The sequence below is a fragment of the Cyclospora cayetanensis genome, unplaced genomic scaffold (assembly GCF_002999335.1).
Source record: "Cyclospora cayetanensis isolate NF1_C8 unplaced genomic scaffold, CcayRef3 CcayRef3_contig_108, whole genome shotgun sequence".
NCBI lineage: Eukaryota > Apicomplexa > Conoidasida > Eucoccidiorida > Eimeriidae > Cyclospora > Cyclospora cayetanensis.
The window spans coordinates 5,110-32,194 of NW_020312046.1; the positions used below are offsets into that span (position 1 = coordinate 5,110).

Here is a 27,085-nt window from a genome sequence, read left to right on the forward strand (position 1 = left end):
CATAGACAGATAGAGAGACAAATAGACAGAAAGAGATAAAAGCTAGACAGATAGAGAGACAAATACAGACAGAAAGAGATAGAAAGACAGACAGAAAGAGATAGATGGACAGAAAGAGATAGAAAGATAGCCAGAAAGAGAGAGAGAAATAGACAGATACAGAGACAAATACAGACAGAAAGAGAGCGCGCCAAAGGTGATGAAAGCAAGAGAGATTTGCGTTGACAATGGTGTGCTCTTTTGAACCTGGTTAGAGGGCCGTTGTGGCTGTCTAGGGAGGAGTGCTGAGTAGTGGCCCCTTCTGCTGCCTTTGTGTTGATTTCTCTTTCAGCGAACGCCGCGTCTAGAGAGATCCAGTACTCTAGGAATCCAATAGAGGATTTTTTTGACGGCTGTGCCTTTCTCGAGAGAGGCAGCGCAGGGAGAGAACATCCCCAGACTCCATGAGGAACGCAGAGAGGCTCTGCAGACTGCAGCAGCTCAACAACGGATGCTTCTGTTTCACCGCGTGCCCTTTTGGAGGCTGTAGAGCGCTGCAACGAGGCCTCTTCTGATGACATACCCTGTCTCCTCGTTGCTGGTGCTGTGGCTGTTGTTCGCGTCGGAGCAGCTGCGCCTGTCGCTCCTGCCTCATCACTGCTGCTGCTCTTGCTGCTAGCCGAGGAGTCTTCTGCCGACGGTTCCGTCGCTTCTCTTCGCACTCGGCTGCACGTTGTGCTCGCAAAGGTGAAGGTCTCTTGTTCATGTTGCTGCTGCTGCTGGAGGTGGAAGTGCCCTTCTTTCTCTGTGCTCTCTTCCTCCTCCTCTCGCGAGGAGGAGGAAGAGCAGGAAAACTCGATTGGCACGTTGCCGTCAGCGTCCTCCATCAGCTCTGCTGCTGCTTTGTTGCTGATGATCTTGAAGTGTGCATGCAGCAGCAGCAGCTGCTGAATGTGCTGCAGCACAAGGGCGGCCCTCCCGCTGAAGGGAGGCGCCGCTTCTCCCGAGACTGCGCTCTCTGCGTCTGAGGCAGCAGCGGCAAATACTAGGAACGGCAGTCTGTGTCTGAGGAACAAGCGGAAAGCCTTCGCCAAGAATGGAGCCACGAGCGATATCGGCTCTAACTCGCTCGCTGCAGCAGCTGCAAGGCTGTCCAAGACTTTCGCCGATGTCGCCGCCGCATTCTTGGAGACGCTGCCGGCGCTTACGGCGCTGCTGACAACAGCCGGCTGTGCCATCATTAGCCATTGCTGCGCTTCAGGAGGAAGCTGCAGCTCTTCACGCCCCTCAAGGCACTCGCCACCGCGTTCTGACGCTTGGCTGCACTTGCTGCTGCACTTGCTGCATCCTTCACGCCAACAACTCCAGTCGAGGATACCACTCTCCGCGGTGCTCTGCTGCACTTGTTGCAGCAGCTGCAACAAAAAGCTTGCTGCCCAATCTGGCCTGTCTAGACGCTGGAGAGGCCCCCCTTCTGGTCGCATAAACAAAAAGGCAAAGGCATGCAGTAGAGGCTGCGCAAGCGCTGCTGCTCCCCACAGTTGCAGCGGCTGCAGTTGAGCGTATTTCCGCATCGCTGTCTCTACAGGGGGAGTCGTTGTTATTGTTGCTGCTTTTCCTGCTCCTGTTGTTGTCGCTGTTGCGGCTTTTCCTGCTGCTAAGGCGGTTGTTGCTGTGGCACCAAGGATACCAACGGCAGTGGCGTCTGCTGCTGCTCCTTCTCCTTCTCCCTCTCCTGTTCTTGCGGCGTTTATGGCCGCTTCTGCTGCCGAAAGAACCGCCTCGCCGAGCAGCTGCAGACGCTGCAACAGCATCAAAGCCCCAAGAGCATGCAGGAGCCGTTCGCGAGTTGCCTGATCAGCTCGCTGCTTGCTGCCGTTTGGCTCTGCCTCAACTTTGGCGGCTGTCTCCGCTGCCTCACTCGCTTCCGCTGAAGCACCTCCTCCTCCTGCGTTCGAACCGACCTGCTGCACTGTATCTACAGCAGAAGAAGTGGAAGCAGCAGCTGCAGCAGCTCGACCCCAACGACAAACTCGCAACGCCTTATGAGCGCTTCGCAGCGCCAAACTCCTACAGCGAGGCACCAACGTCAACAGCCGCTGTGAGAGAACTCTGCTGCTATGGGGAGGCAGCGCGTTGGCTGCCAGATATCCCCCCAACTGCTGCAGCACAAGCAGCAAGGTGGCTTCCTTACTCCGAATACCCTCCTCTGGTCCTTCAGATACTCCTGTCGAGGCTGAGGCTCTTGCTTCTCCTTCTGCTCTTGCTTCTCCTTCTGCTCTTGCTTCTCCTTCTGCTCTAGCAACTCCTTCTGCTCTAGCACCTCCTTCTGCTCTAGCAACTCCTTTTCCTCTTGCTGCTCCTTCTGCTCTTGTGGCAGCCGCTGCTGACTCAGAGGCTACTTCACACTCACGTATCAGATCCGCTGCCGCCTCTGTAAGCTGCGCAAATAAACGAAGGCAGTCAGACAGCGACAGTGCCACGCAGGGGATCAAACAGCCGAGAAATGATGCCGAAGGGCCAGTAGCAGCAGCACAACACCCAAATGCACAACATACACCAGAAAGCACGATAAAGACAGCCGCACAGAAACAACAACAACAAAAACAGCAGCAGCAGCAGCAACAGAGGAGAGTATACAGCAGCAGGCGCTGTGGAGGCGGAGCGAAAAGCAACGCACTTCAAGAGCACTGCCTAAGCGATCTAAAAAGACAGCCTTGCGACGCTGCAAAAAGGCCTCATCAGCAGCACCGTGCAGCTGCTGCAGCAGCACCATGTCGCCCTTTTGCTGCTGCTGTTGATTTTGCTGATTTTGCTGTTGCTGATTTTGCTGTTGCTGTGCAGTACAGCACCGCTGCTGAAGATCCTGCAGTTCGCTAACCATTGCCTCCAATCGTTGCATGCAGTCAGCAGCCTCCTTCAATTCTGCTGCCTCTTGTCCACATGCCTGCATCTCGAGCTGCTCCAATTTCTCCTTGACACGACGCCTCTGCTCTTGCAGCTGCTCAAGCACGACGGAGAGGGATCGCTGCTCCTGCTGTTGCAGTTGTTGTTCTTTCTGCAGTTGTTGCAGTTGCTCCTGCTGTTGCAGTTGTTGCAGTTGCTCCTGCTGTTGCAGTTGCTGTGCATCCTCTACGGGTAGCAACGTCACTGTCTGCAGAAATGCCAAAGCCTCTTGCGACAAGGGCTGTATTACCACAGGCCCTTTGCTGCCTCTAGAGAGCTGAGTGCTGCTGCTGCTGCAGCTGCCATTGTTGTTGCTGCTGCTGCTGTTGTAGCTGCATTGCGGCGGCATTAGCAGCAGTTCTTGCATCGCTGCGGCGTCTGCTTCGGGCAGTGCGAAAAAAAGGTCTTGAAGAGAGTCGCTCAGGTACAGCTGTCGCTGCAGCTTCGCCTGCACTGCGGCTGCAGCGGCAGCTGTCGCTGCAGCGCGTGCTGCTGCATTTCCGCTTGGCGGGCAGTAGAGACGCCGCTCCAGAGACTCCCGTGAAGGCTGATTGAGCAGCAGCTGTTGGAGGCTTTCTCTTACCGCAGCTTGAACTCCCTGATCAACTCCCCACTGCCTGACATGCGCCTCGGCAGAAGTGCCAGCAGCCGCAGCATGCGCGGAGCTGACTGCTGCCTGCGGTACAGCAGACGGAAGCGACTCGGATTTTCCTCTGCTCTGCCATCGGGGAGGCAGCAGTTGGGAGGTTCCCCATCTCTGCGGCTGCTCGTCAGCAGCAGCAGGCGCAGTCTGTGCTGCAAAAGAAGGCGGAACGGATGCGTGGGATGCCGCACAGAGCTGCTGCTGCTGTGTCTCCTCCTCCTGCTCCTGCTGCTGCCGCTGCTGCTGTGCCTCCTCCTGCTGCTGCTGCTGCTTGCGGTGCTGCTGCAGGGCCTGCTGCAGCTCGAAGAAGTCATCTCCTCTGGTGCGACGCTGCTGCGTCTGCTGTTTAGTCGTGGCACGTCGGTCTAGTAGAGCAGAAAGAAACATATTTGAAAATCGCCTTGCTGCTGCAACGCCTGTTGCTTGTCCCCTGGCTGGGGTGTACAGCGCCGCCACATGCTGCCTGCTGCAGGCCGTGACGCAGTCGATGATGCGGGAAATTCAAGTCGCTTTCTTGCACGAAGCGTGCGAAACAAAGGCAATCGCTCTTCTTCCTTGCCCTTCTAGAGCCCCAGTTCACAAACAGGCTCTGCGATCAAGTTCAAGATCACCTTCCTTATCGCGGGAGCTGCTGCAGCGAAAAAAAGTTGCAAGGCACGCAGCATGAGCGGAACAGGAGGGTGGTCGCTTCTGCTTGCTACAGCTGGTGCTGCTACAGCAGCCGGAGAGGGAGAAGGACAAAGAAAGAAAAAGAGAAAGAAAAAGAAAGAGAGAGAGAAAGAATGAATGGAAGAGAGAGTAAGTGAGAAAGATCGACAGCGCATGAATCTGGAGCTCACAAAGCGTGTGTGTGTGTGTGTGTATGCGTCTGTATATATATCTTGTCGTGTAATTGGGGGAAAAGAGAGCATTTTAGCCGCAAAGTACCACGCAGAGAAAAGACAAGCGTCGGCTGCGTCTGTCGGCAGCGCGCAGTGTCGTTCACACACAGCCTGTAAGCGATGATGTCGTTCAAGGGTTCTGAAAGAAGCGGGTGCCTGGCATCGTGTTTCTTGATCTTGGCAGCCTTTTGAAGTTGGTTTTCATGGCTGCAAAGATGAGGGAGGCTCTCTTTCTTGCGTCTTGCCGTTTTCCTTTTTCCTCATGCTCCCCCTCGAGCATGCAGCGGCAATACGAACGCTGCCTGCTGCTTGAATGGGCAGTGGCACCCCCAGGAGGGTTGGGAAGCTGCTAGGGGATGGTCGGAGGCCCTTTGCAGGAAGCTTCTAGGAAGAAGATTCGCGGCATTTTAATCATTTTTTTCGCTAAATCTTGCTCTTAAGGCGTGTTTTCACGCATAGGGTGCTCCCCAGCAACCCAACGCGAACGCCAGTGCGTGCAGATCTGCCTCCCCCAGAAGCTCACCGCCTCGGGGTTGCCTGCTCTGTGCTTTTTCTTGCTTGCAACGTTTCTTTGAGCGCATCCTTCGTGCGGCTCCTCTTAGCTTCCCTTGGCAGCCGGCTATTTTTCCTTTTCGCTCCTGTTTCTCCTGCTTCAAGCGCGCAAAGGCGTAGGGGGAAGCTCTTTCCGGCGCGTCTATGCACGTGGTGAAAATAATACTCACGGCTCCCTCGCCTAGCCCCGATGCACTAACTCTGCAGCAACTACTGATGGGGTGGCATGGACAACAACGCCACATTCAGAGACAAATCATGTAAGGGGGCACGCTCCTCTCTGGATTGGCTGCGCTCGCGCCTTTCTCCACAGAAAAAAAGAAGAGGCCTCTATATTCCCCCTAACATCACATCCGCCTCCTCGCTGCCTTGCCTCCTCGCTGCCGCCCGCTAACACAGCGGCAGCAGCAAGCAACTCTCCTGCCCCAGCCGCTGCTTTCTCGCCGCTGCTGCGAGAAGGCAAGGGGGTGTCTGTCTGTCTGTCTATCTTTCTGAGTGCCAATGACACTCTCTGCGGTGTCACCTCGGCGCAGCCTTCGCCAGCGCTTCCACCATCAACGTGAGGAGCAACAACAGCAACAGCAACAGCAACAGCAGCTGCTGCAGGCAACAACTCCACAGGAGCCGCAATCGCAAGCCATCATTAGCCAGGCATCCTCGCGAAGGCGTGCTAACAAGTTTTGGAAGCGTCTAATAGGTGGACTGCCCTGCGTATGTTGCAGCGCGTCGCTCGAATGGCTCGTTTCTTCCATTACAGGTAAGCTTGAAAAACTCGTGAGAACTTCATACTCTCTTCTCCTCTATCTTCTCCTTCCCCCCTCGCTTCCTTCAACTCTTTCCGTTTTTCTGTGCGCTTTGCTTCCGATCTCTGGAGGCAGCCTGCGTGTGCTTGCGGCAATCCGCCCAGCCGCATTCATTAGAGCATTCGTTAGCGCTCATGTGCATCTGACCTTACAGATATACATGATATATACATGCATGCTCAGATGCATATGAGCTATCTACATGCATTTCATGTCAAATATACATCTCTACACAGATCTCTATGCGAACACGCATTTAATCTCGAGGCGCTGCATCTCTGTGTATGTACATGCGTTAGCTTACGTTTTTTGAGATTTTGCTGACGGTGGATGTTTGAGTTTGTGTGTCTCTGTGTTGCCTTGGTTGGGGGAGTGTGTGTTTTATAGTATGTATACATATGTGCCGCCTGCATGTTGTGGTGTATGTGTGCGTCTCTTTCTCTCTGTGTGTGTTGCTCACGTGTTGTGGTATGCATCTTTATTTTTTTGCCACCCACGTATTGTGGTATCTTTTATTACAGGTCGAAGCCGATTGGAGCGCTTGCTGCTATCAGCGTCTGGCACAGCCCCTTCTTCGTGTATGTGCCCTTCATTCTCTTCCTTGTTTGTCTTTGCGGCTACTGCTGCTGCAAGAGCAGCAACAGCAGCAGCTGCTGCCAGAGGGCTTTGTGACGCTTCTCGTTCGACGTCAACAAACGCGGGAGAGGCGGAGGAGGAAGAACCTCTTTACCGGGCAGAATCGGAAGACACTGGTGCTGCTCTTCCTCTGCGACTTCATGCATTTCTAATTACCACGAATGGGAGAGATGGACAGGTAACCTTTCGCAGAGGAAGGGGGGAGAAAGCAGAAAAATCTTTAAACGCATTCCGAAGCATGGCGAGGCGAGGCGAGAGGCCCTTAGAGAAAAAGGCGGGAGACAGACAGAGAGAGAAAGAGACAGACAGAGAGAGACAGAGAGAGCATCCGGGGGAGGGGAGGTATAAAGAACGGGAGAAAAGGGAAAAGGAGGGAGGTAAATGGTTTGCAACCTGTACACGTGTTTGATGAAAATGCCGTGTTTTGCTGCTTGCTTGCCAAAAAGGCGCCGCGCTTTCGCCGTCCTGCGTGTTTCGCACATGGGAGGCAGCTGTTTGAGACACTGCATTCCAAGGGTTTGTTGACTGCTAGTGCTGCTGCTGCATCCGTTCAGCCCCTTGCTGCGGCAGTGCTCTCTCCATCTCTGACTCATGAAGCCGCAGCAGTGTTGCTTGCAAGAGTAGGACGCGTGGCAGACGGCGTTGCCGGCTCGTTGCTGCTGCGATCGCTCACACGGCTGAGAGAGGCGAACCAGAAGATCGTGCTGCTGCAGCAGCTGCAGCAGCAGAAGCTTGACGTTTCCCACCCGCAGACTGAACAGGTGATGCGTTGCTGTAGTGCCACGGCAGTGCTTTTGCAGTCCTCTGAGGGGGCTTGGTGGCTGCGTTGAACGCGGCAACCACCTCTCCGTCCCCAGTCAAAGAAAGAAGCCGGAGGCTTGCGCTCTGTTTGCTGCAGAAGTTGTTGGCTGTGTGGAAAGCGCTAGAAGAGGGCCCACCTCCTCCTTCGCTGCTGCACAGCGACTCGCAACACGTCCACGATGCTGAAGGGCCTCCTTCTCAGCAGCAGCAGCAGCAGCAGCAGCAGCAGCAGCAGCAAGAAGCAGCTTCTCCGTCAACGCCTCCCAAGACTCCATCCAAGGGTCACCTCAAACAACAAATGCAGCGAGACAGCAGTTCTAGCTGGGCAGCTCTAGGCTTTCAGTGCCCTGTAAGAGATTTTCGTTTTGCTGGACGTCTCTGCCTTGACTGTTTATATCTCACAGCTCTCCAATTCTCCAGGGAGGCGAAAGAAGCGCTGCAGCAGTGCAAAGAGACGCGAGTGCACGCTGAACTTCCTTTCGCGCTGACACGTAAGCCGCGCCTCCCTCTGCTGCTCCCCCCTCCGCAGTTGCAGATCTCTCATCACTGCCTTCATTTTAGTCTGTTCCGCCTTCTAGAATGCCTCTCACCGCGAACCGACACCTTGGCTGTCTTGCACTCCATATTCACGAATGCGCATTCTTGTCTGTCTGTTTGTTGCTCTCCGTCTGTGCGTTTCTCTTTATCTACCTGTATGTATCTCTTTTTCTGTATCTCTCTCTCTCTCTCTGTCTCTCTGTCTGTCTGTCTGTATCCCTGTTTCTCTCTCTGTCTGTATTTCTCTGCCCGTGTCTCTCTTCCTCTCTTTCCACACATGGCAGCCTGCCTGTAAAGCGAGGTTTGAATCGGATTTTATAGTGCAAGGGTGTTTTGCGCTGCGTGGAATTCGCTGGATGCAGACATCAACGTCACCTCCTGGCTCCTAGCGCTCCTGAACGAGGGCATCCTCCTGCCCTTCTTTTTGCATTCCGTGGCAACGAAGCCGTTGCCTCTCGCTGCATCAGGCGTCTTATCAGCTGCCACAGACAATACTGCTGTTTCTGCATCGCCCTGTCTTCCTCCCTCAGCTGCCTCTTCGCTGCGTCACCACGACGAGCACGCGGATAATGCTGCGAACATGACGGTCTCGTTATTGCAGTCGACACCACCGCATCTCGTGGTGTTCTCGCTGCTGCAGACATTCGCGTTTCTGCGCTTCGTAAACTTCTGGCAACATCTGCAGCCTTCCACCGTCATGCACTTCAATGCGGTCGGTGTCTGCACGCGTCGTGTGCAGTGAAATGCAGGCAGAAACCTTTGAGTCTTGGCCCTCTGCTGCTGCTACCTACCCCTCCTCCAACTTGCCAATCCCCTTCCAGAGCTTGGTGCTGTTCAGCGTTGTTGTGTTGTCTACGGGGGATCCTCGCGAAATGTGGTGCATGCGCGCATCTCTGTATGTGTGTGTGTGTGTGTTTATGAGGTAATATGTGTGGGCTTTCTTATTTTTTCGCTGCAGGTGTCAACGCGCTTCAGAGAGGCTCTCAAGCGGTTCTTCAAGAGTATGGCTTCCTTCCCCCTCTTTCCCCTGTTTACCCCGAGTGGGGTGGTGTTGTTCGGCGTGCGCTGCTCGCTAGCCGCTGCGCAGAGTTTAGAAGGGAAAGGGAGGCAGGCTGGGAGGGAGGGAGGAAAAAGGCTTTATGAAACTGCCTCCCGTAGTGCTCGTCAGCGGCTCATTTGACTTGGAAATGGAGGATCCGGGTGAAAAGGCAGCTTTTCAGCTTGCCGCGGGAGGTTTTCTCCGATATATATATATTTATATATATATATATAGAGAGAGAGAGAGAGCAGCACACCAGAAAGCCACCGTGATGCCGGCACAGGAAGAAACTTGCTTGAAAATTTTTGAAAACATCAACTGCTTGCTGAGTGAGTGTGCGCTTGTCTGTGCAGGCGTCTATGAAGAGTGCACTGTAGTGGGTAGCTCTGTCAAGCCGGCTGCGTTGCTGAACGCTTTGCAGTATCTGATTGTGCTGGGAAAAGACACCAGCGGGGAAACTGCTGCCGACCAGGAGACGAATGAACTCCGTCTCCTGAGACGCTGTCTCAAGGCGCACTGGCCCTCAGACTGATTCTTATGAGGAGCAGCAGCTCTCGCCTTCCATTGCGAGGCTTTTTTCGAAGCTCTCTCTACCTCAAACCTGGCTTTGCTGCTGCAGCGGTTGGAGAGGGGTAGGCGATGTAAAAGTTGCACTGCTGCGTTGTGGGCTGCCGCGAGAGTGCGTGCGGCTCTGCTGCTATCGCCACAGCGCCTTACTAGAGACGCATGGCATTGGTTTCCTCAGAGAATTTAAGCTACTACACATTCCTGCCGCCTTCCTCAGTAACACATAGGGGTCTCACTGCTGCCCGTCCGCAGGCCGTGAACACCACGCGTATAAATTAGCCTCCAAAAATTCCGCGCGAAAGAAATATCCTGATACTCGCATTATTCTTCTAGATACGTTTATTCTTGTTTGGCAGTGGCTGGGACGGCTGCGGCAGCTATGCAGCTGTACAGCACTGCGCTGCTGACTGCCGCGTGCTTTGAACGGGAAGCGCTGCCGCAAAGAAGGAAGGCCATGGCATCACAGCAGCCCAGTTTCTTCTCGGAGGAAGGAGAGGGTTAAGGCGCTTATGAGGTGCTGCTGCAGCTGAACACAGAGCACCTATGGAGATGGTTCTTTGCTGATGTTTTCAAAAGCTCTGACTTCGTGGTGCTGCGGGAGGCCTCAACTTCCGAGGAAAAATACGTCTGTTCATACGTATGTGAGCATTCAGAACTGTGCATGACTGCGTCTCAAAATGAAGGACGATCAAGAGGTGCGCTGCGCCTTCTCTCCCCACATGCTGTTGGCTCATTTTTCTTCATTCCCTAACGCACTGCATAGAATCGAAGCACTCCCCAGCCGGCTATAGAAGTCCTCCTGTGTCGCTTCCGTTGAAGCAACAACAACCCTCATCTCGCAACACTCCTATGACCGCTTCCCTCAAGCAAGCTAGGGCATACCTAGTTCTCCCCTGCTGAACGTGCCACCTAGCTTGGAGGGCAAGGAGCGCTACATCGACACCGCAAATCCTCCGCTCAGGAAAGCCTATTGGGGGGTAGTTTGACGCAAAGTTCCTTTCCTCGTGCAAGCAGGCACCCTCACACTTTCCTGAGACTGCGTGCAAACTCGTTCCCGCTTCTCTCGCCCAGCACCACTCTCGCATAAACCTCTCTGTGTGCATAGCTCCCACGGGGAAGAGGCATACCAACTGTCCGCACACGCACCCGTAGTGTTAGTACACCGCAGCAATTTTTGCTGTATCGCTCCGCCTCCCTCTAGTTTCCCCCAAAGACCTCCTTTATTGTACTTGACTCAACCCAAAGGTGTTTTGCGTCGCTCTACGGGAGCTCGATATGCAACTGCCAATCAGCGAATAATTGACGGTTCCCGGGTTTGGCTTTCTGCATGGGAGACTTTGCGCAATGCGCTAACCAGTGTATCCGAAAGAAGCTTCACGTGTTACACACAGTCCACCTAATCTGGAGAGTCTTTGGTATGCGGAGGCCACAGACTCGTAGCACGAAGTGTCGCGGGATGTAGCGAGGCTACAGCAATAGTGAAGCCTGGATCAGCAACACATTGGCGATAACGCACGTCTTGTCGGAGGGAATTCATGCAACTTGTTATTACCGAGGAGACTTAACTGGCCCAGTAAACGAGAGCCAATACGGTGTGCCTTGTTGCGCCTAATATTGTTGCTTTTGGCAACTGGATGTACAGGGATGCTTGAAGTGTTCCTAAGGGGCCAGCAACAGCCAAGCACCCCAGCTGTCACTCCCTCTCTCTCTTTTCTGTCGCTCCCTCTTTCTCTTCGTCTCTTTCTCTTCTGTCGCTCCCTCTTTCTCTTTTTCTCTCTCTCTCTTCTGTCGCTCCCTCTTTCTCTTTGTCTCTCTTTTCTGTCTATTTCCTCGTCCGAGGCTCCAGAGGGGTGAAAACAGCTTGGACGGGAGGGTGCACGGGAACCTTTTTGAGCCATTACAGGGTGTCTGTGGGGAGACCTTAGCAGGCAGTGGAGTTGTGCCTGACACTGTGTGCTCGTGGGGAGGCACTAGGATGCCCTTTTACCGTGCTTGACTGTAGAGGGCCACGCTGCACTCCGGCACTCTTTACTACACTAGCAGTTCGGTTTAACTGACAATCAACGACGATTGACAGATTTATCTGGCTGTCCGTAGATCCCCTCGATTGCAAAACACTGTTGGTTCTATACAAGAAGACGCAATGTTGTGCAGGCGCGCGCGAGATGCTACATTGAGATGCTTGTTTGTGCAACTAGCTGGGCATGGGCATGACGTGAGCCCATGCCCAGCGCGCCTCTCCGTGTATCTCAACTATCCCTCCTCTCACGTTGGGAGCTCTAAGGTTTGTTGGACGTGGGAAAGAGGAAGTTTCTGTTGATAGGCACTCCACTCACTAACTTCCTGATGAGTTTTGTAGTGTGTCTGAAGTTAAGTGCCACAGCAAAAGGGAGTTGCACTCCCTGGATTACTTCTCGGGCAGTTAAAAGGGCAGCCACCGCAGTCTTCGCTTACATGCCAGAGAGCCGCTGGATAACAGTTGCGAATAAGCGTGGAAACCCCGAGATCGCGCCTATTCGCATGCGTTGCGCACTCTCGCCAAGAAGCCTTCTAAACTGATGTACTGCACGCCGCGTGAAATCCCCCCTCCCTTCCTGCACAGCGCTTGTCAGAGCGCCATCTCATCGCTTGCTTACCCGATGTGCAGCTCGAAACCATTAGTGAGGCTTTCGAGCATCTCCTTCATCAGGTACTGCCTCTTCTGTGGTGTCTGCGACGCCTCTTACGCGCTTCGCTAAATGCATAATCTACAGCAGGCGTGCGAAGGCAACTCAGCACTTATAGGGGCAACGGCTCGGGATTTCTTGGTACAGTGTACCTATACCGGATACAGCGTACCTATACCTGATACGGCTGCAAACTTGTACGAACAACCCCATGGCGGCACAAACAGCTAGAGAGGCTCTCTCGCCTGGCGCACGGCAAGCAACATGTCTTGGGCGCGAGAGAAGCACTGCCTGCGCGATAAACTGCTCTTCCTACCCTTCAAAGAGGCACTAGGCCATGCCTCCTCGTATCGCGCTCACCCAGCAGCAGTTGCATCGCCAGCAGAGGGCGTTGGCAGGCAGAGAGGGCAGTGTTGTTGCCCGTCGAGAAGCCCCTTCTTCTTCCCCCCCGCCTCTCCAGTAGCTGTTACTGCAAATGCGCGTGCTCACAGCAATTAATGTGCACTTTTTATATAAACAAGGCGCAAGCGTGGTTCTATCCTGAAGCCACGAATGTGCTGCGGCTGCCGACAGGGTAGCGGCGAGGGACCTCTTCGCATGCTCGGCAGCCGCCTAAGCTGCTTGCTGCTGCTCATGCGGCTGCTGCTGCCGCAAATTGGCCTTTTCCCGGTAAATATTACGGCTGTCTGACAAGATTCCTCCTCCCGCCTATCTTCCCTTCTTCCTTTCTGCGCGTGGTTGTTTCGGGGCGTTCCGCAGTGGCTGCTGCTGCAGTGGCTGCTGCTGCACATTCAGCAGCGGCAGCAGCAGCCTCTGCAGCAGTTCTGCCGCGGTTTCGCCGCTGGAAATCAGCAACATGCAGCCGCAGCAGCAGCCCTACTCGCTGCATCAGCAGCAACAGCAGCCACAGCCGATGCTCCCTCCAGGCTATGGATTTCCCCCAGGTGCTTCCACAGGGGGTCCCCCTCTGCAGCCTTTCGGAATGCCTTGGATAGCTGCTGCTGCATCCGCATCAGCGGCTTCGGCTTCAGCCCGTGGATTGGGAGCTCCGGCTCCTTCCCTGTTGCCTTCTGCTGCCTCGCCACATGCTCCTGCAGAGGCTGTCATGTCCGTTGATTCTTACTTGGATTTCGCTCGACAGCAGTACACCACGCACTACTTCCACTCTCTCGTGGCTGCAGGCAGCTGCAGCAGCCCTGACCAAGCACTGCAGGTTGCAGCCGCTGCAGTGCAACAGCTGCAAACCAATGGATTTTTTGACTCCCTTAGACAGTCGTACGCTACGCAGCTCGCACAGATCCAGCAGCAGCAGCAGCAGGCAGCTGCTGCATCTGCTGCCGCTGCCTGTCAACTCCCGTCGTGGCATCAACAGCAACAGCAGCAGCAACAGCAACAGCAGCAGCAACAGCAGCAGCAGCAGGCAGCTGCTGCATCTGCTGCCGCTGGCTGTCAACTCCCTTCGTGGCATCAACAGCAACAGCAGCAGCACTCTGGAGCTGCATCTGCTGCTCCCAGTCAACTCCCTCCGTGGCATCAGCAGGCGCAGCAGCAACAACAGCAACAGCCAGGAACGCTCGACAGCGCTGCAGCAGCTGCTGCTGCTGCAACATCTGCTGCAGCGCCCCCTAAAAGGCAGCAGCGCCTCAGCATTATCATCAAATCACGCGCCTTGCCAGGAGCTGCTCAACCCGAAGCGAGCTTACAGGAGGACGCGAGCAGCATCCTCAGAACCTTGGCAGCTAATGACAGCCCTTCCAGTGTACCTGCGACTTCCCCCACCGCACCAACAGCAGCAACAGCGACGTCTGAGGGCAGCTCTCCCCCACGACCACTGCGTAAGCGTCGCTTCGACGTTCTTGGCACCTCTCCAAGTTGCTCTTCTGGGATGCAACAACAGCAACAACAAATACAGCAACAACAAATACAGCAACAACAAATACAGCAGCAACAAATACAGCAGCAACAAATACAGCAGCAACAAATACAGCAGCAACAGCAGCAACAACAGCAGCAACAGCAACAACAACAACAAATACAGCAACAACAAATACAACAACAACAAATACAACAACAACAAATACAACAACAACAAATACAACAACAGCAAATACAGCCACAAGGCCACCAGCAGGAGCGGCAGAGGGGTTTTGCAGAGTTTGCAGGATGGATAAATCGCGTATATGCGCAGTATTCGGTAAGAAAGAGGGCAGTCCTCCATCCTGGCAGCAGAAAATTCGACGGCTTTCAGATGCAGAAAAGCAATATATATGTATGTCTATGTGTATATATACATGTACATATCTGCATCTACGAATATATATACATATAGCGTGCTGGATGTGCTCCTGCAGGTGGTTAGTGGAAACAGCTCCATTGCGGAGGTTCTCTTTAGTTATGTTGCACGAATGACTAGTGAATTCAGAGGCGGCCTGTGGATATTCGAATCTTGGAATTCAAAGCCTGTCCCCTCTTTGGCAGACATGCAACAGTACCTGGGGAAGCCGTCTCTGACTCGTGATGGGCTGCAGCGGCATGCGCCTCAGCAGCCGCAACAGGAGTTGCAGCAGCAGCAGCAGCAGCAGCAGCAGCAGAGAGGACTCTTCGTTGGCAGATCCGTTCATGCAGGTGCATGCCGAGATTCAAAAGCTGATGCCTTATGGCTTTGGTGGTTGTATTAGTAGTCATAGTGGTATTAGGGGTGCCAATAATAGTGGTGGTAATAACAGTATTGGTAATAACAGCAAGGGCGGTAATAACAGTATGGGTGGTAATAACAGTAAGGGTGGTAATAACAGTAAGGGTGGTAATAACAGTATGGGTGGTAATAACAGTATGGGTGGTAATAACAGTATGGGTGGTAATAACAGTATGGGTGGTAATAACAGTAAGGGTGGTAATAACAGTATGGGTGGTAATAACAGTATGGGTGGTAATAACAGTATGGGTGGTATTGTTAATGATACTAATAATGGTGGTATTATTGATGGTTATAGTAATTTAATGGTGGTATTATTGATGGTTATAGTAATTTTATGGTGGTATTATTGAGGGGGCTAGTTGTAGCCCTCCTCCTCCGTGGCATCGTCATCATCTGCAATTGTTGCTGGCACTGCTTCTCTGGCTGTTGAAGGTTCGCCATATGAAGTGCAAGAAGGATCAGCAGCAGCAGGGGGAGGCATGTGTGCATCTATATAAATTACCTATGTGTATGCTTGCATATGTATTTGTGTATATGTGTTTGTATGTATAGGTATGTGTATATATGTAGATGCATGTATATGTATGGATGTGTTTTTTCGTATGTGTGTGTGTGTGTGTACACATGAATATATGCATGTATATAGATGTATGTATGTACATGTATATATATGTATATTTATATATATGTATATTAACATATGTGTATATATATATGTATATACATGTATATTTATTCATATATATATCCATACATATGTATATGCATACATGCACATATATATGCGTACATACGTAGACATGAGCGTGCTTAATTTTTTGATCCTCCGATGTTTGCAGTCATGTTGTTTGTGTGCAGCCATTGCAAACCGGCGTGAGAGCGGCGGTTTAGAGCACGACAAGAATAGCGGTCCATCGTCGAGTTGTACGGAGAGTGTGGGGAAGATGGCGAGCCGCTTTCTTGGGAAGGAGGCTGTTCTTTCCGGCAAAGGCAGTGGGGGGGTGGAGCTGCCCGCTTCTTTCGCTGGAGGGAAGGCGGGAAGTAAGAACAGACGCGGAGAGAATCGGCTAGCGGCAGAAGGGGAGGGTCGCTCGGTGTCTATGAAGAAAGGGGGAAGTCGGAGGTAAGGCGAAGCGGCAGGAGCGACGGGCGCTGTGGGGGGAGGGGAGGGGCTTTTTACTGCGGAAGGGGTGGTGGAAAAGAGGGCGATTGGCTAAAGTTGTGCTGTCTGGGTATAATTTTCGTTAGGAGGGAAGGCTTTGTGCAGGTGCAAGGAAGGGAATTTCTCGATGGCTTTTTTATATGCAGCCACGGTAGCAACTGCGTCTGTCTGTCTGTCTGTCTCTCTCTCTCTCTCTCTCTCTCTCTCTCTCTCTCTCTCTCTAATGAAAGGGGACTGCGAGAACCAGGCCGTTCTGACCAGCTCAGCGACTCCAGAGATGCATTGCGAGGCAGACCAGAGCGCCTCTAGTGTATACTGCATGCGTTTTTCCTCCTGCATTTTTCGCTGCTCCTTCTTTGCGAGAATTGTGGCTGCGCGAAGGTCGGAGGAACTGGGGGGTCTCTCAGCGGTGGAGGAGCAGAGGAGACGCTTGTGCAGATTGCAGCGCTTTAAGTTGCAGGTGTGCGCGCATCTGAAATTGGCTGCTTTGCTGCAGAGCAAGCGAGGCTATGGAAGTTAATAAAGTTGCTCTAAGAAAGGGGGGGGAGAGAGGAACACCACCTTTTCACACTGCATGCACTGAGCAGAAAAAGCACTTGCGCGCGAAGACGCGTTGATCCTGCAACAGCCATTCCTACTCTTGTACACCTCGCTACTTACGCATAATAACCCGCTTACCTACACACAAGCATAGTACACGTGCATCTTCACACACACGCATGCAAGCGTAGTACACGTGCATCTTCACACACACACACACAAGCATAGTACACCTATCTGTGTATCTCTATCTGCTGGCACGCGTGTGGAGACGTGAAAAATCGCTGTCTTCTCTAGCAGCTTGGCCTTTGTTGTGCCAAAGGGCGCTGCGGCTGGAAACGCGTGTCTTGAGAGGGTAAATCCTCGTTAGGGTTGTGCAACTGCTGCTGCGTCGCAGCAACAGGAGCAGCACCAACACTTGCAAGCATCGGCGGCAGGAAGCCCCTCCTCATTTACTCCTATGAGTTGGGAGGAGAAGTTGGAGTTGGCAAAGAGCACTGAACGGATTGTTGGTCGCAACCTTGCCATCGAGAAGCCGTACTTAAGACTCACCAACGCTCCAGACCCTGCGACTGTATGCATGCACGTCGTTATAGGATTCAAGCTGCATCTCCGTATCCAACTTTTGTGTGTATAAGCCCTTGAGGGGGTGGATGCTTTGTTCTAGTTGCGATTCTCAAACAAACCTTCCCCAGCAGGCTGTTCCCTTCCCCCATCCTTGGGCGTTTGGCCGTAGGACGATACTCTGTCACGCGGATGCCGCATTTGTATGGGTGTAAGGGTGTGTAAGTGTGTGTATGTGCGTAAATGTGTATGTGTGTATGTGTGTAAGTGTGTGTGTGTGTGTGTTGGTGTATGTGCGTAAGTGTGCATGTGTGTGTATGCGTGTGTATGTGCGTAAGTGTGTATGTGTGTGAGTGTGCAAGTGTGTGTAAGTGTGTTTGTGTGTAAATGTGTGTATGCGTGTAAGTGTATGTGTGTGTAAATGTGTGTAAGTGTGTTTATGTTTGTGTGTAAGTGTGTTTATGTGTGTTTGTGTTTGTGTGTAAGTGTGGATGTGTGTGTATGTGCGTGAGTGTGTATGTGTGTTCAAGTGTGTGTGCCTCGCGTTGCTTTCATGAGCTGCTTTGCGTGCAGACTCTGTTGAGGAATATGTTGCCTCACAGTTTTGTAGGCGTGGATGAAGTATGTACTGTCTGTACAGTGCAGTGTACCTGTATGTCTGTCCACGTATATGTATATATATGTGTGTCTATGTATAAGTGTATATCTGTATATATATCTATGTGTATTTGTATATGTCTATGTGTATGTATGTGCCCTTTGGGGTGCTGGTTGTCGGTATTCTTCGGGAGGGCCTGTGTAAAGGCGATTTCGCGAGTCTTTGGGTGTAGCTGCTGCTACTGCTGCTGTGTGTATATATGTATGCATGTATGTGTATGTATGTGTGTATATGTACGTATGTATGTATGTATATATGTGTGTGTATGTATGTGTGTGTATCCATGTGTGTATGTATATATATGTATGTCTAAGTATATGTATGTATGTCTAAGTATGTGTATGTATATATATGTATGTATGTGTACATGCTTCTCTGGCTCTTTGATAGGTTCGCCCAGAGCACGTGCTGCACAAAACGCTGGCATTTTTGTTAGACGTTGCAGCAGCTGGAGAAGACAAGTCTGGGGGGAGCTGCAGCAAGGGCTGGGTATACCTGGACGAGCAGTTTCGGAGTCTGCGGCAGGATCTGACAGTGCAGCACATCTGCAACTCCTTTACTCGCGAAGTTTACGAGCAGAACGCGCGCCTTGCTCTGCGCCATAGAGATCTTGGACAGTTTAATCAATGTCAAGCACAACTTCGCCACCTCTACGTGTGCTTGAGAGTGCCCCTTGACGATCCTCAGAGGGTTAGTGCTGCGCTGGGAAGGAAGGCTTCGCTGGGCTGCTTGGCAGAGGGGCAAGGCGCGTATAAATGCATAGATATAAATTCCCAAATATGTGTTGGATATATATATATATATATTATGCATGTCCCCTCTGCGTGGTGATAAGTGCGTGTGGGTTCAAATAGATCACGTGGGGGGCACTTTAGCAGCCGTGAGTATCCAAAGCGTCCAGGAACTGTGCATGCAACGGCCAAGGCTTTTTAGATGGCGTTTCATCTAGTTTCTGTTGCTCAGATTATTAGCGTCTGCTGCTGACGCTAAATACCAGCACTGGAGGTGCATGGAAGAGGCGCCTTTATGTAATGGGGCTGGCTGCAGCAGCGAACGGGCTCAACGGGCAGCGTGTGTGGATATGTGTGTGTGTGTGTGTGTGTGTCGGCTGTACAGCTTGAGTTCCTCTGCTACCGCCTCGTGTATATGGCCCTGCAAGGCATGCGTCTCGACCTCCTCAGGCTCTATAGTGCGTCTTTGCGAAAGAGAGAGAAGGAAGGGGAGAGAGAGAGAGACAGGCATACAGAAGCTGGATGCCTGCTCCTTCTCTCCTAAATATTCCCCACCTTCAACTGTCGCTAGCGTGTGCATTCGCTCTGTTTTTAGTGTGTCTCTCCTCTTTCTAGCGCCCTCATTCGGTTCCCGTTTTTATGCTGGCTCATCCCCTTTCCTGATTCTGCATGCCTGTGTAAACTCCCCGCCATACGCCGCAAGCGTCTATACCCCTTGCTGCTTCTCGCTGCCGGCCTTATTTTCGGAGCGAAGAAATGAGAAAGCCGCTTCATCGCATGCATGCTCGCTGCCCTCCCGTGTGCTGCACAGGAGAGATGGCTGTCCAAGAACGGCAATCACCACAGGTGCAGCAGTGCCGCCTGTTGGGGGCAAGTTTACTGCATGGGAACTGGCGACGCTTCTTTAGGATGTTAGGCGAAGCTCCTTTCTGCGTCGAAGACCTGTGCGAGCTGTTCAGACCTAAAGTGCAGATGCAGGCACTTGTTGCACTCTGCAGGTGAGGGGCCTTTGTACCCCTAACACACATGGCTTTTTGTCTCCCCGTTCTCTCTCTCTCTCTCTGTGTGTGTGTATGCGTCCTCTGTCTCTCCCTCTGCAACCGCCGGCGACCCCCCTTTCGTGTTTCTAAGCGATTATCTGTGCATCTGAGTTGCTATTCGCCTTCCGATGCTGGAGAGGCTCCCCCCAAGGAGGAAGGACGGCCTCGAAAGGCAAGAACTTCCGCCTTTTAGAGCCTCGGTGGCTGTTTTTCCGCTTCTGCGTACAGAGTATCCCCCACAGCGACAGTGGCTTCTCTCCAACGCACGTTGATGTTTCCCTCCGCACGTGACTGCCTCGATTTTTTAGAGGAACAGAAGGCAGTTTTTCAACCTCGACACTCACGCCACCAGCAGCAATCTGCAGCAGAGAGGCTCGGTGCGCTCGTCTTGGACTGCAAGGCATCGCTCCCCAACTTCGAGGCTTCGCCTCTCCTAAAGAAGAAAGTGCATGCCATGGGATAGCAAATGCCGCCACAGCTACCGCGCCGCTGGCCGCTGCTGCTTAGCTAGCAGCTGGGGCGACAGTCCGCGGTTATTTGGAAAGCTCTAAAGAGCGAGCTGCTTTTACAGCGCGTGTTCACGAGACAGTTGCTATAGCGTGGACTCGGTTGGCACTCCGTACCCGGTCGAGTTGTGACCGGATCTTTTAAGAAGGGCTTTTGGGGGGCGCAAGTGCAGTAGGCAGCCCGATGTGTAGCTTAGATAGGCGGCTGCTTCGTAGCTAAACCTAAGGGGGATGCAGCAGGAGTCTCTGCTTTGCATCGCAAGATTTTAGTCCTCTAAAGACAGCACCCAGTAGCAGGAGTCGGTCCTGGAGGGGCGCTAATATGCCGATTGGTCTTAGTAGACTGCTGCATGTTTCTTAGAGTCTGTGCTGCTTCTGGCTTTTAACGCCTGCAAAGCACCGCGGATCTTGCGGAAGGTAGTCTCAAGGCGCATGCAACTAGTGAAGCCTCTTCCTAAAGTGTAGGGGGAGGCGGCAGCGACATGTCACGGCCTTAAAAGAACCGCTCTTTCGGCTCTGCCTACCGCCTGTCCGTTCCTTTGAAGACCTTTTCCGCGTTTCTCATTTGCGCATATATATATATATATGACCAAATAGCGATGCAACGGAGAGATCGTGCATGCAGGCAAACAGGGAGAACTTGGGGAGTTTGTGTCGGTTGTGAGGAGCCAAGCGGGGGGGCAAGAAAGAGGAAGGGCAGGAGGGACCTGTGGCTTGGGGTGTCGGTGAGGGTTAACGAGGTGCACTATTACGGTAAAGGGTTCCCACTTTGCTCTTCATGCCCGTCCATCGATCTCTGTAGCGGTCGGGCTTCTCGGAGGCCGGCTCCCGAGGGAGACAGCGCCAGCCTCTGTGCCAGCGAGTTATGCTATACAGGCTGGAACAAAGGGGAGAAGGTGGGCATGAGGGCGTGCGAAGGGAGGAAAACGCAGCGCGGGATCTGTGTATTCGTGCGGCGCATTATACGGGGAGAACGAATGCGAAGAAAGCAGACACTCCCCGAGAGCTCTTACGCGTCCGCAGGGAGAGCGCAGGCAGAACAGGACAGGTGCTTTCCGCTAGGCTACTATGTCTGCTGAGTCATCGCGAAGTGTACATACAGCTCGTGGCGCTTCCGTCCAACGCACGGAAGGGCATGCGTGGCGAAGGAAGCACGCCTTTGCTGGCTGCAAAGAGCTGGGAAAACGCTGTCTTAATTCTAAGAACAAGATTAAAGTCAAATAATTAGCGCAAAAGAGCAGCAGGCCCTATTGTGTACTGGGGGGAGGGCCCCGTGTGTGTTCATGGGACTGTTCTTCTTCCGTTCCCCTGCGGCGGCGCCCAATCGCAAGCTCTTTGTACATCTTACCGCCTTATTGCTGACTTTGTCCTCCCCTTCCCTCTGGGTAGTCAGCACAGTTTCCGCCGCTTTTCCTCTGAGAGCGGCGTATCTCTGGCAGCGCGCAGCAGGTATGCTGCTCTGCCTTCGGTCGGTTGCCCTGCTTGTCTGCGCATGTGGCTCCCTTCTGACAGTTCCTCGCCTCCACAGAGCTTGGGATCAGTACAAGGGTCCAAAGAAACAGAATGAGCACAGCGCTCTGCCCTCCCCCTTCACGCTGCCTCTCGCTGCACTAACTTCTGCGAGAAGCTCTCGCAGCCGCCTTCCCCAGCGAACTCCCTTCAGGGTAGCGAAAGGCAGCGTTGCAACCAGTGGCAGACCGACGCAGCAGCCTGGGAACTCGACTCTGCAGCACTGCCTCTCCCTGCGACCACAGCCACCCTCCTCAGTCTCGTAATTCTGAGCTTGTGCACCCCTTTGTTCTGAATACATACCTCTCAAACACACACACTCTCTCTCTTTCTCTCTCTCTCTTTCTCTCTCTCTCTCTTTCTCTTCTCTCTTTCTCTCTCTCTCTCTTCCACCCATTGGCGCATTACGTTCGCAAGGATGCCGCTTCAGATTTGGGGAGGGCCTGCTGGTGCAGGGGGTTCTTCTGCATTATCGGGATCCTTGCGTGTTGAGAAAACGTGCTCCCTTGCCCCTGGCATCCCCCCTGTGGCGTTGCCTGGGGGGAAACGTCGAGTCTGCAGCAGCACATTTGCGGAGGCTTCGGAGTCGGAGGAGGACGACTGCGTTCATGTGCTGCCTTTGGGGGCAGGCTGCGAGGTGGGGCGTTCGTGTGTAGTGGTGTCGTACAGAGGGTTCAAGATTATGTTTGATTGCGGCATCCACCCTGCGCATAGCGGCATAGGGGCCTTGCCTCTCTTCGATGGCGAGGAGATGCACAAAGTCGACGTTTGTCTGATTACTCACTTCCACTTAGACCACTGCGGAGCTCTCCCCTACCTCCTGACGAAGACAGCCTTCAGAGGTCGCGTCTTCATGACACAGCCAACACGCCTCATCTGCCGCTTGCTGTGGCAAGACTACGCGCGTATGGGTCGTTTCTCGGAGGGAGAAGGCGGGGAGCTCTCCCTTTTCACGGAGGATGACATTGCCTATACGCTGCAAGTCGTGGAAACTCTCGAATTCAGACAGCAGGTAACCGTCGGTCCCGCCAAGATCGCCTGCTACGGCGCTGGCCATGTTGTTGGGGCGTGCATGTTTGTGGTCGAAATCGGCGGAGTTCGCATGCTATACACGGGAGATTTCAGCAGAGAGCAAGACAGACATGTGCCTATCGCGGAAATTCCAGATACAGACATTCACGTTCTCATCAGCGAGAGCACCTACGGGGTTCGCGTGCACGAGGCTAGACCCTTGCGGGAGCGTCGTCTTCTACGCGCGATTTCAGACGCAGTTTCCCGGGGGGGCAAAGTTTTGCTGCCAGTTTTTGCTCTTGGACGAGCGCAGGAGCTGCTGCTCATCCTCGATGATCACTGGCGTAGCCACCCGGCGCTGCAACGCGTCCCTATCTTCTTTGTCTCGCCCCTCAGTGCGAAGAGCATGGCCGTCTTCGAGGCATTCGTCGATCTGTGCGGCGACGAACTCAGGCAAAGGGCTCTACAGGTAATTGCAGGCATAGGAGGACTGCTATATGTATATATATATATATGTGTACACGTACATAGTGTCAAAACAACGCTGCACACGCCTCACGCTCCCTTCACTTTCTCATTACAGAAAGACGCAACCGAGAGAGAAACAGAGAGAGAATGAGAGAGAGATAGAGAAATAGAGTAAAGAGAGAGATAGAGAAATACAGAAAAGAGAGAGAGATAGAGAAATACAGAAAAGAGAGAGAGAGAAAGAGAGCCACTGCCCTGAAGGGTTCGCGCCTGTACATGTGGTATGTATGTTTCTATTCTCTACATGCACGTCGATTGCCGTATTCGGTGGGTGTTGTATATATATAAATAAATGTTTTGGCTAAATGCATACGCATAATGTATGGAAATGCGACTGGCGTATTCGCAGTGCCACGGCTTCTTTGTCGGGCAGCTTGTGAACGCTTGGCCATCGAATTTTGATATAAGAGTTCTTATTCTAGTTTGCATGTGAAGGAAGGCTCATGGATGAGATTTGATTTGCGTGTTGGCTGCGTGTGTGGGTTTTCGCCTACACAGATATCTACACAGGTGCTCTATTATCCATACATGTGCTTTATCATCCATATACATATGTATATATATATATACGGACGCTCCATTATAAATACTTGCGTTGTATAAATAAATAAATATATATATATGTATATATTTGTATCGTGCCCCTAGAGCGCCTGAGGTGCTTAGTGTGGTCAGCTTAGTGGCATGTATTGTGCAGATCAGAGCATCCGCGAGTGTTTCGTCTGGGCGGCAGAGGACGAAAGAAGGATGTAGCAGAGCTGACTGTGTCCTATGTTGCTTCTCATAGTCACTCGTTTTGGGGGTAGTGACTCTATTTGAGGAGGCTGGGGGAACTTTTTTTTCTCTACCACCCCACCTTCTCCCCTCCTGCTGTGTGCATGCGTTTTTTGCCAACAAAGTCCTTTAAGGGGAGCTTGTTATTTGTCTCTTTCTCTCTCTTCTTTCTCTCTCACTCTCTTCTTTCTCTCTCTCTCTCTCTCTTCTTTCTCTCTCTCTCTTCTTTCTCTCTCACTTTCTCTCTCACTTTCTCTCTTCTTTCTTTCTCTCGAATTACACGCGCCGCCTCTTTCGAGTGCTGCATCCGTTGCCGTGCTGTGTGTATTTAGGGAGAAAAGCCCTTCGACTTGCGGCATGTTCACATTGTTCGTTCTTTGGACGACATTGCAGCACACATTCATGGGGTTACCCCGTGCGTGCTGCTGGCGGCTCCCGGAATGCTTCAGTCTGGACCTTCTCGCGACGCCTTCGAAGCGTGGGGGGGTTCTGCGAGGAATCTGATTGTCTTGACGGGTTACACTGTGCGAGGCACGCTAGCAGACGACGTTCGGAGGGAGCAAGAGGTCCTCCAGCTGCCGGATCGGCAGTTCCGTCGGCGTTGCCAGGTGGAAGTCATCTCCTTCTCGGCTCACTCAGACTACAATCAAACGCGAGACTTCATTGAGCGGCTGCGAGTGCCAAACGTTGTTCTCGTCCACGGAGAGAGGACGGAGATGAAGCGTCTGCAAGAAAAGCTGCTGCAAGAGAACCCCGCGCTGTCGGTGTTCACCCCCGAGATCCTCCAGTCGGTAGCTTTGCGTTTCCAGCCCAACAGATGCGCAATCGCCATAGGCAGCGCAGCCGAAGGTTTGCAGCAGCTCATGAAACGCAAGCAAAAATCGCAGATCCAAGGCAGTTCCGACAACTCGCAGGAGGAGGAGGCGGGCCCAGAGGGGAAGGTGAACGCGAAGGCAGTTGCCTTCCCCCCAGGATGCGTGGAGAAAGAGAAGGAAAGGGAGCAACAGGAGGCAGAGGATAAGGATGAAAAGGAGGACTTTGACGCCTTGCTGATGATGCAACCAGGAAGGCAGCCGCTTCTCGTGGCTGCAGCAGAAATGGAAGCGCTCACAGGCGTTGCATGCGCTTCCCTGCAGCAGCAAATTCGGCTCCCCTTTCCTCTCCCCTTGCAGGTTCTTGCGGATGCAGCAGCCGATATCTTCGACGCGGTGCAACCTTTGGAGTGTATGTGCCTCAGCAACACGGGTGCCGCAGGCAGCAGCGACAGGGAAGCAGAGAGGGCCGAGACATCCCCCGTCTGCTGCAGCGACGAGCAGTGTTGCGCCTTCCTAGTTGCAGACTGCGTCAGCGTCCAGCGCGTAGCGCAGGAAGGAGCCTCGCGGAGTGTCTCTTCGCTGCAAGCTCCGGAGGCGGAGGGGGAACCCCTTGCTGCTGCTAGCCTTGCAAACGCGAAGGCGGCTCCTCCGAGCAGGAGGTGGATCGAAGTTTGCTGGAATTCAAGCCCTACAGCGGACTTGGTAGCAGACTCCCTGTTGTTTCTGGCATGCGATCTCCTTCGTCCAACTCTGCGGAATCCCTCTGCAACAAGAGAGGCTCTCAACGACTCGCCTACAGGAGGCACTCACGGCTGCAAGATTGCGCAAGACGGCGAAGACTCCACGGACCAGACGGAGCTCCTTCTTCTGCAAGTCATTCAGCAGCACCTCGAGGAGCATTTCGGGGAGGTCCTCCTCTGCCGAAAACGCAGACAGCCGCCGCGCAGCACCAGCACCCCCTCCCAAGCAGAAGGCTTGCCAGAGGCAGCAGAAAACGGAGCAACAGGGCCTGATGCCTATGAGGAGGTTCCACTAGCCGAAGTTTTGGCTGCGGACGGCGCCGTGGAGGGCCTGTGCCTCACCTTCTACACAGCTGCTGAACAAACAGCCACAGCAGCGAATCCAACGGCCACAGCAGATCCTCCTCAAGCTGCAACTGCCAAACCAGAGGAAGAAGATGCAGCAGCAGCAGGCGTAGCAGTAACCTGCAAAGAAACTGCCGTTAAGGGAGAGGCGCGAGAGACAACCCCCCTGAAGCCACCTCAAGCCACGGGGGGTTGCAGCGTGCATGTGTGTGTTGACTTCTTTGAACGCCAGGTCAGAGCTGCTGCTGCTCATGTCGAGGGGAGTTGTCTTCTTCTTGTTGCTGCTGCTGCCTTTAGTGGCGCTGCCTCTGCCGCTTGCCTGGCAGCAGCAAGCCTCTTCACTTGCGTGTGGCTGCTAATGTCGTGTTCGCAAACACTACTAGGGCTGTCCTGTTGAGTACCTGAAGAGGCATGTGCATTAAAAGGCCTCCTGATGCTTTTGAATTTCTCTCGCAGGTACACTGCACTGACGCCTCCGTGCAAGAACGCGTCCGAAGTATGGTATCTCGTGTAGAGAAGGCCTTCCTCCCGCTGGATTTCCCCTACTGAGGAAGCGCATCGAGCCTCCGCGCGTCCTTGCTCAGAGCTGACAAGTTGCTCTTTGGCTTTCTTCTGCTGCTGCTACTGCCGCTGCTGCAATGCGGTTGAAATTAAGGAACTTAAAGGCGTGTACCGCCTGCAGAGACGCCTGAGGAGGGGGGTGGTGCTCGCAGACGCCATCGTCAGGGCCCCTGTTCGCGCTGCTTCCGCCTACCCTCGAGAGTCTGCTCTGCTCAAGAACCCTTTAGTATTTGGCTGTTTTGTGCCTGTATCCGCTTCGTTTTCCCGCTGGCTGGCTGCCTGCTGCCACGCGATTCTTGCGTAACTAGCGTGCCGCCTTCTCTGCCTTTGGCCTAGGCTTCACTGTTATCATAGAGGTCTCCTCAGGCACGACCTTCTCACAGCACGAGCTGACGTAGAGCCACGCGTCCAGGAGCAGTTTTGCCCGCTTTTTCTGCATCGTCTCTCGTTTCACAGTGGCTCCCGCTGCTGCGGGAGGCCTGAGCCGCTAGGGCAGCACTGGCAAGGAGTCTCTGCTTCTTCGGAGAAACGGCGTTGGGTGATCATGTCTGCCGGAGGCTGGACCCTGTACGGACGGTCCGGTAGCCTCTGAGGGTCGTAGGTAGCAAGGAGGAACAAAAACGACACAATGCGCAAAACCGAAACGCAACGTTCTGTTGGCTTTTTGAAGCTCAAGGAGCTAGGTGCAGGGCTGCACCTGCTGCTCCGGCTCGTTTGTAGAGGAGCTTTTTGTAGAGGAGGCACATTGAAGTTATTGTATCATCCCTTGTCTGACGTACAGCACATCTCCAAAGAGGTCCTGCCCGATTCTGTGTGTCGGAAAAACCCTTTGCACTTTCGCACTCCCTGAAAA

The 27,085-nt window shown here is 53.3% G+C and overlaps 5 protein-coding genes across 5 annotated transcripts; 4 read left to right on the forward strand and 1 right to left on the reverse strand.

Moving 5' to 3' along the window:
* Window positions 1-246: 246 nt before the first annotated feature.
* LOC113146501 lies at window positions 247-5,246 on the reverse strand (the record flags this gene model as incomplete). The annotated part of the gene is made up of 6 exons (XM_026334014.1): window positions 4,905-5,246; window positions 3,116-3,643; window positions 2,660-3,037; window positions 1,638-1,943; window positions 945-1,436; window positions 247-533 (listed from the first exon to the last, which is right to left on the reverse strand). Coding segments are annotated over exons 1-6 (2,333 nt in total), but the record flags the coding sequence as incomplete, so codon positions are not given.
* A 2,214-nt stretch (window positions 5,247-7,460) lies between these two features.
* LOC34620517 lies at window positions 7,461-9,349 on the forward strand (the record flags this gene model as incomplete). The annotated part of the gene is made up of 3 exons (XM_026334025.1): window positions 7,461-7,482; window positions 8,141-8,516; window positions 9,052-9,349. Coding segments are annotated over 3 exons (696 nt in total), but the record flags the coding sequence as incomplete, so codon positions are not given.
* Window positions 9,350-13,032: 3,683 nt separating this feature from the next.
* On the forward strand, window positions 13,033-15,875 carry LOC34620518 (transcription factor kayak). The gene is made up of 8 exons (XM_026334033.1): window positions 13,033-13,084; window positions 13,148-13,564; window positions 13,640-13,921; window positions 13,993-14,006; window positions 14,041-14,244; window positions 14,402-14,538; window positions 14,882-15,056; window positions 15,588-15,875. The coding sequence occupies exons 1-8, from the start codon at window positions 13,033-13,035 to the stop codon at window positions 15,873-15,875; spliced, it is 1,569 nt and encodes a 522-aa protein (XP_026189818.1).
* Window positions 15,876-16,910: 1,035 nt separating this feature from the next.
* Window positions 16,911-19,906, forward strand: LOC34619655 (THP3 homolog C2A9.11c). The gene is made up of 5 exons (XM_026334191.1): window positions 16,911-17,024; window positions 18,063-18,362; window positions 18,789-18,861; window positions 19,215-19,401; window positions 19,672-19,906. Exons 1-5 carry the CDS (start codon window positions 16,911-16,913, stop codon window positions 19,904-19,906), a joined length of 909 nt encoding a protein of 302 aa, XP_026189976.1.
* A 1,970-nt stretch (window positions 19,907-21,876) lies between these two features.
* On the forward strand, window positions 21,877-26,220 carry LOC34619656 (endoribonuclease YSH1). Its single transcript, XM_026334041.1, has 4 exons — window positions 21,877-22,938; window positions 24,104-25,744; window positions 25,844-25,903; window positions 26,128-26,220. Exons 1-4 carry the CDS (start codon window positions 21,877-21,879, stop codon window positions 26,218-26,220), a joined length of 2,856 nt encoding a protein of 951 aa, XP_026189826.1.
* The last annotated feature ends 865 nt before the right edge of the window (window positions 26,221-27,085 follow it).